The following is an 11,140-nucleotide window of genomic DNA, read 5'->3' as shown; positions in this document are numbered from 1 at the left end:
TGAAGAAGAAGACGACATTGGCTTCTCATAGTTTCGAGTCAAAATTATGTGTTGAAAACCCGTTATCATAGGAGAAAACTGCGTACTCCATGACCATCACTCTTTTAGCTTGCAGTTTATTCAAGTTTGGATTCCAAGAAGTCGACTTCGTCAACACCTGAAACTTGGTTTTTCTTCTCATACCCTCATGTTTCAAGAAAAAGTCGGGCAAGGACTTGTCGTAAACTGGACAACATAACACATGCCTTTTTGACAATACAATTCGGCAATTAAAATGCTCATCCTGAGGGAAGAGTCAAGTATAAATATCAGCTTGTTAGGCGAGCAGTAAATATTTGGTCAACAATATGTATGAAATGTATTGGGTCTAATCATAGCAAAGCTTAAATTAATACACTCCAGACTCTTTACAAAGAACATATTGTTCCTTTCCTACGGAGCTCAACTTGGCCAATGTTTGATAGGCAAGAAGTAGCAGCAGCAGGAGTGGCGTGAATGTCATAGGCTTTCAACGATGTCGTATGGCTTCTCAAAGCAAAGATAAATGAACCGCTGAGTTCACTTCACAATCAACTCGCCGCAAAAGAAACTCGCGGTCCACTTTCTTTTTTGCTCCCTCAGCTACACATCGAGTGCTTAAGATGGACTTCTAACCCTATAACTGAACAAGTTGCCTTTACTGGATACCTGGAAATCGACCAAACGATCGAAATAACAAATCAGAAGGTATAAAAACCACCGAACTGCTGAAAATGAAGCAAATCCACAAACGACATTACTTAAAAAAATCAAGTCCTTCAAGTATATTTTGGAGTAGTCAAAGGAGATTCAAATGTCTTTGAAATCTAGTTCAGTTGACAATCCAAAGTCCAAACTGGATTGAATCTGGATTTGAAGAAATTCAATCTGTGCTATAATAAATCACCACTTAAAGGTCAAGTAGATTTCTAATCGAATCTTTTGAAACCTGTTTCAACTCAAATAATGTTGGAGGATGCATCATCATAGGTCATGCCCGTCTGCTACAGCTTACACGTTTTCTTGCGGTAGGTTTAAACTGAGAAGAAAAGTCGGTGTAGCTGGGTATAAGCTTCCAGAAAATGGAAATCAGCCTTGTCAATTCATGTGGAAATAGGGGCTAAAGGCCCGCTGGAACCCTTCAAGGGGGGAGAGTGTATGGAGCACACTCGACCAGTTGGAGCCAAAAGTTGCGAAAGAACGTTCTTAATGGCTTTTGGGATTAGCTTCGGCCAACCAAATCAGTTTTTTCCTCTTATGTATTATAATTAATCTTCATATCACTGAAATCCAAGGAAGATCCTTTCACAGCCGTAGAATGAAGCTCTGGAATCAGAGAAAGACGGGATTCCACATGAGATCGCCAACATATTGGAGCTAATGGGTCCTTCGTGGCTTCAAATTTGTTTAGAAATAAAAAGGTTTGAAATTGGGTTGCATTGACGAGGTTAGGAATATCTTGCGTGTTGAAATTGCAAACATCGTGAACGTAGCCACCAAAGCAAGGATCAGAGTGGCCCTCCCAAAATGCCAGCCGGGGAACTAGGATTTCTTCATCATTAGGGGCCTAAAAGTAGAATTATTTGGACATGAAGGTGAAAGCGCATTTCATTTAACAAAAAGTATGCTGTTCCGTTAAAAAGTAGCAGGATGGTGGATCTAGAGAAAAGCACTCGTTTTACATCAGCTTAAAGATTGATCATGTCAGACGGCCTCTAATCCGCATTTACGAGTTCCTTTTTTCTAGCCCTCATATTGCACTTAACGAATCTCAAAACTCATTTTTTTGCAGATTGTTCGTTAATACGACTTTCAATACAAAATAATATATTGAATCATGAACCACTGGAGTATGGACGGGGATGGTAAGGTTGAAAATTAGCAACTCCAATTCTAGTCAATGAATTAAATTCTTCGTCAAATAAGGCTGGCCCCAGATCCCTGCAATTGCGTATTTCAAATGTCAGCTCAATCAAACGACTGGGTCAAAAGTTATGCCCTCTCAAAGTGCAGTACATAACAGAGCACAGAATGAATGACTTAGCCCTCTTCTGGTAATCAATTACAACAAGAGGGCTAGTTCGTTCATTCATTGAAGGGCTTTGTAGTGCCTTTTGAGACGGCATAACTTTTGATCCAGTCGCTCGATCGAGCTGAAAATTGAAATGAGTAATTGTTGTAGCCTCGGATCATTCTCATTTGAAGCAGAACATAATGCGTTAGCTCAATCGCGAATAGCTAATTCCCAAACCAAGCGTCCCCGTCCATATTCCAGTTGTTCATGATTGAATCCAATATTCAAGATTGAATCGGTTAAAATGTAAAATAAATAACCTAATACCTCTAGGTCTTGAGTAACAAATTCATCCTGATAGATGCGCACACGGGCCAAAGTAGCATAAAATCCTTCTTCAGGAATCATACTATTGGACATCCATTGGAGAAAATTCTTGGCCACAGGATGAAAGTGGATGAATGCCACCATGGTGCGATTTAAAATCACGTTTCTCATGCCTTTGAGAATTACCAGATTGTGTGGTGGGGGTATTTTGACAATTTTAGACTGGGTCATTTTGGGCTGTCTCTTAGGATCATCGCCACCGCTGATCCTATTTGGTCTTGAGTATGTGGTTGGTTTTAGATCGAGTTCCCAGACATGAGAAAATCGTTCATGGAAATGGGGACCTGAGGGAGTGGCACTCGGGATAATGCTTCGTCCATTCAGGGACAAAAGCTTCGACTCCAAGATGCTCAATGGAACGCTCGGCAATTCCGTTCCAGCAATGGACATCATGTATTGCCAATCATGATCCGAATCGTAAAGCCTCCGTCCACACAATAAATCACTGGAATGAGGGATTGGAAATTCAAACTTTTCAATCCATCGACATACTAAGACGAGAGTGGATAGAGTGCTGCCATGCAAATGGACCGACCTTTGTAGCAGACTGAAATGGCCCCAATACACGGGAATGGTATCGTTGGGAACGATAATGGTGATCCCTGGATAGCGTTGCCGGTAGCAATTGGCCATTCTGTGAACCGAATCTCGGATAATGGGCTTGGCTTTAGCATCCACATGGATGCAAAAGGCATGGCGAGCACCATTGACAAGCATGTCCAATTGGGTGGCCAGAACGGACAGCTCACGGTGGAACACGATGGAAAAGGCGAGGGGAACACCCTCTGGGACTGGAACAAAAGAAAGCAAGCATGTGATGAGTACTAGCAATAGAATGTGTTGGGTCGAGATTTACTGCTAATGGCTAAGAGTAGTTATTCATCGTAGGTACATTGGTTATTGAATGATTGAAATGATCAGGAAAGCCTTCCATTGAATTGCCTTTACTCTCAAAAGGTATGTTTTAATAATGGGAGAAAAGAACCGTTTAAATAATGTTGCGGTTATTTCATGTGTTGATAAAGTTTGGTCTTTCAATGCTCAAGCCTAATATCCCTCGTTGAAACGTTAATGAACTATTTACTGAATGTCATTTTGATACACACTCTTGATCTTGACAAGCCAATGTTGCGCTCGAGTCATCTGGTTGACTAGTATGGCATAAAATGAATAAATGATAACAGAAATATGCATTGTCGCTGACACTTAAGACATTTTTTTATTATTCCCTTCAAAACTGCTTGGCTTTTAGTAAATTAGCTTGATAAGGCCGATATTCCTCGCAAATTTCATTTTTCTGTAGTCTAGTGTAAAATGAATGCAATCGAGTATGAATTGAGAAAATTGTCTTAAAAGTCATCAGTTTTTCCAAAAGTATCAAAATAGCTTGTGTGAAGTTCAGGGCGTTTCATAATTGCAGCTATTCAAATACATACATCTAACGCATAAACGACTTCAACTAGACTATTAAGACATAGCACATGAATAATTGCATCAAATTTCATGTACTTTAGAGGAGCAGTTCTGAGAATATCACTGAAATTACCGCTTATGGTCGTGGCCTTCTGTAACGTTTTTTTGGCGTATAAAAACCAAACGGAAATGCAGACTTTCTCAATATGTCGATACCTTTGGCATTAGTCACGGACTTCTAGAGATGTGGACTGCGAACGAAAGCAAAAATCTCTAACCTCATGAACCGTTCACTTTATTCCAATTAAGCACTTCATCTTTTCAGCAAGTTCTTGTGGTCGTGTGAACTTGGCCAAGTTAGAGCCCAAAACTATGCTTAGGGAGCTCAGGAGGTATGTCCAAGGTTATGTAGTAAACACCAAATAAAATTCAAATTTTCGGCCTGCTTTTGGTCAGCTACATAAGCTTTTGACAACATAACTTTGAAACGAATTTCTTGTACAAGTAAATAATATAAAAATGACCTGCCTTTGATTGAAGAGATCTACGTTCCTTATTTTATAGCCTTACAGGGTGGAAAGAAATTAAGGGCCGCTCTTTGTCGCTTCTGAAAATCCAACCCCCTAACTAGAAAAATGACTTGATCAGATTGAATCTCCAGTTTTTAATAAAAGGGATTATTGAAAAACCTAACACCATACCACGAATGATCCGAATTCACTCCAAAGGAGATTGGTAACCTTCTGATGTTTGCCCACCTCAAGATTGAGTCCTGAAAATCCAGATTTCGGCCATTAGCCTGGTCTGTTCTAAAAGGATTTATAGCATTTACATGAGGATCTCCACTCTCAAATCGTTTGAGGATGATCACTGAATGGCTCACCAAACGTTCCCTTGTCTTTACCGGCCTTCAGGATGCCCTTAACCTTGGTTCTGACCTTCAGACTGCGCTCACTTGAATTTTCAGACATTGTTTTGACGGCACTTTATCAGAGGGCTACCCATCGCCTCCAGGATATCGATAGACCATTTGTAATATGTCACTAGGTACTTAACAGTTTCTCTTAAGGAATGCTTGTGGTTTAATGTCAAAAAAATCTTTGAGCATGGAGAAATGTTGTGAAAAACAGCCACGGAGGCCCTTAATTTCTTTACACCCTGTAATTCGAAAATCGGCTCAGAGTTACGGTTGACCAAGAGCAGGCCGATTTGGCATGAGGCTCGCTCACAGTCCATTTTTCTAGAAGTTCGTGCTTTAGAAAACTGTTTCAAGGGTAGCGAGAGTCAAATGCCGGTTGAGGTCGGGGGTGGCAAGGCCGATTTTTGAAAAATATTTTCAGAATTGATTAATAATTTTGTACTAAACGTCCAAAATCTTGTTTTCGAGGGCCTCCAAGTGGTTCTGACCTCTGGTAATGTTCTGTTCTGCCCAGGATTCGAGGGTGTTGATTTCGGATGGATGCAGAGGGGGGAGGGGGCAAAACTGCATGACTTCTGGGCGTGTTCAGCCGTGGAAAAATCAATTAATAACAGATGTCAGACAATTTGGAGGCCCAGACCCTGAAGAACATTATCCTGAATGCCCGGCACATAGCTCTCAATGAATGCTGAGAAGTTGAAGAATGTCTACGCTACTGTTGGCAGTACATGCCATGAAGGTAACCTTGACATGAAGAGATAGCTTGTGTGATATGTTCAAATCTACCCATCAGAAATAGACAAAACTGGATGCACATATTCATGAATGACGTATTTATCCACGTGTCAAGTTTTTTTTGTTCTAGTTGGAGTGTAGGATTCACATTGAACGAATTTTGATAGCAAATCACCATCATTATTTTCCTCTCGCTTAGTAACTTACTTGCACTCGGGTCATTGATTGGGTTGATGAGCGAGGAACAGTTGTAGCTCTTCTTGATGATGGCTTGATTCGAGAAGTTCATCTCCATCTGTTTCTTCAAAGCGAACACGTTCCTCACTTTCATGTCGTGCCATAAACTAGGACAAAATCGGTTTATCACAAGTCCAACCTCCATTGGAATTGGACCTTTCGAGAGGGAAAGAATGACAAGCGTAAGAGTGATCCCTAACAACCACCCTAAAACACCTCGCGGAGAGCACATGATCCCACAAAGTCCCACACGCCTTCCCATCGTGTCGGAATAACTCAAAAAATTGTCTTCCAAGCCAAATATTTGTCGCCACAAGCTGCTTTGAATTCCATTGTCTACATTTTTCCAACTTGTTTCTGGAACAACTGTTCATTAATTCACTCAACCTATGGAGGTCCAATTATATATAGGTACGCGTAATTCAGAGCTTGTACATTTGTTTCTCCACTGTTTCTTTTTGGGCAAGCTTAACACTTGTGTCGAATGGGTGTGCTTCAGTAATGAATGATCCTGAAGAAATTAGAAACTCCCCTGACACAGTGATTTCAAGCCAAGGACTTCCAGATCGAGTATTACCCTGCATCGGCTTACATGAGTGGGGCCAAGCAGTCTGTCCACTTTATCGCACAAAGCAATACCTTGGCCAATGATTACAATTTGAACTCACTAGAAACGGTATACAAGAACTTCAGAATGACTTGAAACAAGTTTGCGTCCCCATCCTCATGGCTTGCTGCGGATCCGAACGCACCGACAATTGTAAACTATCCCAACGACTAATGGCAAGCCAAGAACGAACTCGAATGCTCGCAGACACGCAAAGAGGGTGAATGAAAGTGACAAATATTCGGCACACAGATGTTTCCACACCCCAAGCGAAGATGAACTAGAATAACACAAGAGATCCTAGATGCTTTTCTTCGCTTCAAAGGGTCGAAGACTGACGGATGCAGCATCTGGCCATGCTGGAAATTGTTTCACCGCTCTGCAAGTTCCTTGAAGCCATCCAATGAGAAGCTGTCTGATTCGTCCAGGAATTCGAATCACACTCGCACGCATGGTCACCGATCCGACCCCAAGGACGTCGTTTCTTGGGCAGGGCCACACTTCATGGGGTGAATGCTCAGTTTTAGTACAGCGGTTCAGGCATGGAATGAGTGCCACGAATAGGCCGAAAGAGTCGGCTCAAAACGAGTCTGATTTCATCTTGGTTGGAGTGGACGCGAGCGAACGCCAAAGGCGATTGATTGTGTAAACTCGGGTAAATACCTTCCTATGTAGTCCTTTGTGATGATGTGGTTGATAGGGTTGGTGTGGCCAAAGCCTGTCTTGACATCTGTGAAATACCAATTTGAGTTAATCACTTCTATTCTGAAATATGTTCTTTACAAGTATTATAGAAATAGTGAAGCTAGAGACGGCGGAAAATCTAGCCAAATTCCTGAAGCTTGGCCAAAGGTTAACGTAAATTACGGACAACCCGTGTAGTATTCTCCTTTAACAGGTCTTCCATTAAATATTGTCATCACAGTAGACTGGTTTTCAAACGGCAAGTGGAATACAATCTGATATTTTTCTGCAATTGGGGATGAAAAATCGAAACGAAACCCTCTGGGATTTGAATTTATTTCTAAAATAAAGATCTGCTTGCTAAAGGTTGTCAGTACCTGATAGTAAGACAATGCGTGCGCTAATAGTGGTTAGATTGTGCTGTTCATTGATGTTTTGGCAAAAAATGTACAAACAAAGAAGTTTAACTGAAATACTCTTGCGTTATTTGAGTGAATTAGGTTCTTTGGAAAAGAGAACCTGAGCCTCGCCGATAAATCCATGTTTCGGTGACGAAGAGTAATGAAATAGAACATTACAAAAAAATGATTTTATACCGACTTATTCTTAGGCTAATCAGGACTAATCAGTTAGACTTGAAAAATACCATCATCAGATCTACTTAATCCGATTTTTTTGTTATTCGAGCTTACTGACATACTGATGGTATGATGGGTCGATAGGATGAGAGACATCCCGGGATATCATATATACATAGAATGTCATATGATGTAACACATAAAATACGTCTTAAGTAATGTCATTGGATCATTGGACAAATAAATCGCTTAAGACCAGAAGGCAACAAATGATTTTGGAATTTATGGAGGTCTGCAATTAGGAAGATATATTCCTCTCGAGAGAGAGTCAACTGTATGTATATGTTCTTCCGGTGTCTGTTTGAGCCACTTTCCTTCCCTCTGAAATAAGACCTTCTACAAATGTTTTGTACTGAATACTAAGTGAAACAAACTTCAGCGCAAGGAAATTCAATCTCATTTTATTCAATCAATTACTCTTATTTATTTGTCAAATGAGAGGTGGCTGTGACGCCTTAATTAGAACCACATTGGGCGTGAGGTCACGAGACACGTCATCAAGCCTCTCCAAGGCCAGACGTGGCAATTCTGTAGGCATTTAGATCAATCCGATTTTCAGCTGCCTTCACATCCAACCTCTCTTGTTGATGATCCACGGACCAAAGTGGAGGCAGAAATTTGGGCTTCATTTTCAATAAGAAATGCTCTCGCCATTTCTTCTCCAAGGGTATGATCCCACACGTGTTCATATAGTGATCCACAACTTTCCGACCATGAGGAAAGTATTCGGCATTGTATATGGCCGATTCCAAATTCGCCCCCTTAGCAATCACTTCATCCGTGACGGTATCAGTTTCATAGTAATCCATAAGGAGATTTGACAACTCCTGAGCTCGAGCTTCCGGGAGATTTTGAAATTTCCGGTGTTTTTCCAATGCTCTGGCTGCCGATCGAACGCCTTTGAGAGCAAAATCCTCCCGAACCTTGACATCCTCATCGGTTCCAATGGGTGCGTTACATTCCTGTGCCAATTTATGACGAAGATCATAGTCATGAAGATTGGAACGTTGATGGCATTGAACACACATAAGCAGTATGTCGTGGCTTTGGTGATCCCGCATGATATCTGTCCAAAGAAAGAGAGTTGCAAGACTTCTGAATCTTGAAACACATTATGAGTGAGTCCAACTCACCGGGAAAATGCTTCCGATACTCATGGGGAACAATGTACTTCCTGAGGTACGAATCCGATTGACCGCAAACGACACACACGTTCTCTTTAAATGTCAAATAATACTCGCCCGCAGCTCCCTGAAAGGGTTAAGATGGCGGTTGAACCACCATGAACTCTTATTACATGAAATTTTATCCGGTATGTTACAAACCTCGGGTCGGCCTGAGGGCTCGAAATTGAGCTTCACAGTGAAGGCCTCAGCCTCGACTTGAATGCCCAGACCTTTTTGAATGTACCATTGGGCTTTCTTGGTATCACACACGCACAAGGGTTGCCCATCCGGGGCCAAAAGTCGGGCATTATGGTACAATGGTGTTTTTCTGAATGAGTCAAGGATGGGCCAATTAAAACTGAGTCCGAGTCCCGATAGTCAAACTGAATGTGTCACCAACAACATTTTATTGAAAAACCCACGACGCTGGGTTCCATCTGGGCACAATTAAATCGAACATGGGTTCTTAGAGTGGTGACACCAATAGTACTAAACAAAATATCACGTGATTTGTAATCTAGCAAAACAAAAGATTCGCTACCTGATCGACATCTTTTTGACCGGATCTTTGGCCCGGTCGAATCGGCTTTGAAGACCCCTCCCATTGGACGCTGAGTCAGGCGACAATGAGGTTCGGGCGTCCGAGCGCCGCTCTTTGAAAGGTCGGTCGGCGCACGGCCGAAATAACGGCTCAAAGAACTGGGCTCGACACAGATCGTGGACATGATGAACATCGGAGGGCGGATCATGGCAGTTTTCCATTAACATCACCAGTCCTATATTAATGGCCACGAGCGCATCGTTAGCCGCGTATTTGATTTGCTCGGGCGTCAGTTCGGGGTTCTCCCAATTACTCGCCCGCACCCGCCAATCCTTGTCCATCGTAACGCCTAGAAACGCGTAAGCTAGACCGGCTAAGCCTCGTCGTCGCAAATGGGGTCGAAACTGCTGGACCCAATGCCGCAAATCGCAACAACCGCGCACTGACAGGCCGTAATCGCGCTCCAACTTGCGAGCATCCTCGTTGATGCCCACGCCCAATTTAAGGATCTGGGCGTCGGACAGCCAAACCCGCAATTCGGCCGGTAGCCCGCCCAAACGATTGAGCCGCACCAACACACACCAACCGTCATGAAAGGCCAGTTGAATCAAGGCTACCGGTCCCACCGGAGCCCCCTTTTCACGGGGCGTGTACCACTCGCAATCCACGCCCATCAAGGGTCGATCTTGGAGTCGCTCATGAATTTGAGGCGAAATGGCCGTCCATTCCGGAGAACTTTGAATCAAATGGACCCGTTTTGGCAGGGCGGGTCCGGCTTGGGCGAAATAGACTTGGCATTGGAGCTGATTTAGGAGTTGGCGTCGCCACGCCTGACATTGGACTCGGGCCCGCATGCGGTACAAGTGGTAAGCCACCACGGCGGTGGAGGCCAGACTCAGCCCCGCCAATGCGGTCCACCGTAGTCGACTGACCGCATCCGGCATGAAGAAATCTGAGGTGGGCCCAGGACTCACCGACGGTATCACGGTGGAAGCGACGAGGGCGATGAACTAGAATGTGGCGGTGAGGTCAAGGTCGAAACAGGACGGGCTAGGGACTCACAGGCCAGAGATCGGATCAACGGAGTTCCCGTGGGGATTGTACACGTTGATGGTGACACCGTGGTCCCATGTTGTTAAGGCCATGTGCGGGGTCTCAAGTAGACATGGGTTCAAGCATACTCAGGTTTGAAGTTCGAAAGGGACTCGAACTGGTCAGATTGCTCATGCACAAACCAAGCAGCCATATGAGATTTTTTTTCCAATCTGGGTTGTCGTTTTTAGCCTCTATCAGGGATTCAAGCTCCTGTCCTATTGAAATGAAAGGTCATATGTAGCTAATTTTTATCCTTTAGTCTTCACATGATATTTGGTCTACCAACAACTTCCATTTGACAAAAATACACCTAGTCCTTGAGATTCATTAGGAATATTTCATCTATTATTCTTTATTGAGACGGATTTGTTATTGGACTATTGGTGAATTTACAGGTTTACATGATGACTAGACCTAGGAAAAGAAGTGAGAAATTTAGACACATAGGGTTTCACCCTTTTTGGCCAAATTTTGGACAAATTACTTAAAATTTGGGAACAAAATCCCATTTTTTTATCTTTTTTGGCATTTTCCATGCTCTTTTGCAAAATTGGCAAGGTTGAAACGTTGCAATGGTTTTGAATTAAAAAAACCTTAAGGAAACTTGAAATACGACCTAGACGCAACAGCTCATTGCTCTGAAGATGAGTCTGGTGAGATTGACAAGCTTAGTCACTTTCAGCAAT

General features: G+C 42.7%; 2 protein-coding genes across 2 annotated transcripts; both read right to left on the bottom strand.

Annotated features, from left to right (window-relative positions):
• Positions 1-1,259: 1,259 nt before the first annotated feature.
• LOC131884357 (beta-1,3-galactosyl-O-glycosyl-glycoprotein beta-1,6-N-acetylglucosaminyltransferase 4-like) lies at positions 1,260-6,832 on the bottom strand. Its single transcript, XM_059232110.1, has 4 exons — positions 5,694-6,832; positions 2,955-3,210; positions 2,360-2,864; positions 1,260-1,585 (listed from the first exon to the last, which is right to left on the bottom strand). The coding sequence occupies exons 1-4, from the start codon at positions 5,983-5,985 to the stop codon at positions 1,274-1,276; spliced, it is 1,365 nt and encodes a 454-aa protein (XP_059088093.1). The 5' UTR covers positions 5,986-6,832; the 3' UTR covers positions 1,260-1,273.
• Positions 6,833-8,033: 1,201 nt separating this feature from the next.
• LOC131882778 (exonuclease 3'-5' domain-containing protein 2-like) lies at positions 8,034-10,526 on the bottom strand. The gene is made up of 4 exons (XM_059230040.1): positions 9,360-10,526; positions 8,978-9,146; positions 8,786-8,903; positions 8,034-8,718 (listed from the first exon to the last, which is right to left on the bottom strand). Exons 1-4 carry the CDS (start codon positions 10,301-10,303, stop codon positions 8,150-8,152), a joined length of 1,800 nt encoding a protein of 599 aa, XP_059086023.1. The 5' UTR covers positions 10,304-10,526; the 3' UTR covers positions 8,034-8,149.
• Between the last annotated feature and the right edge of the window lie 614 nt (positions 10,527-11,140).

The sequence above is a fragment of the Tigriopus californicus genome, chromosome 1 (genome assembly GCF_007210705.1).
Source record: "Tigriopus californicus strain San Diego chromosome 1, Tcal_SD_v2.1, whole genome shotgun sequence".
In the NCBI taxonomy this organism is placed as follows: domain Eukaryota; kingdom Metazoa; phylum Arthropoda; class Copepoda; order Harpacticoida; family Harpacticidae; genus Tigriopus; species Tigriopus californicus.
Note: the sequence above shows the minus strand (reverse complement) of the source record. Positions and strands in the feature narration are given on the sequence as shown.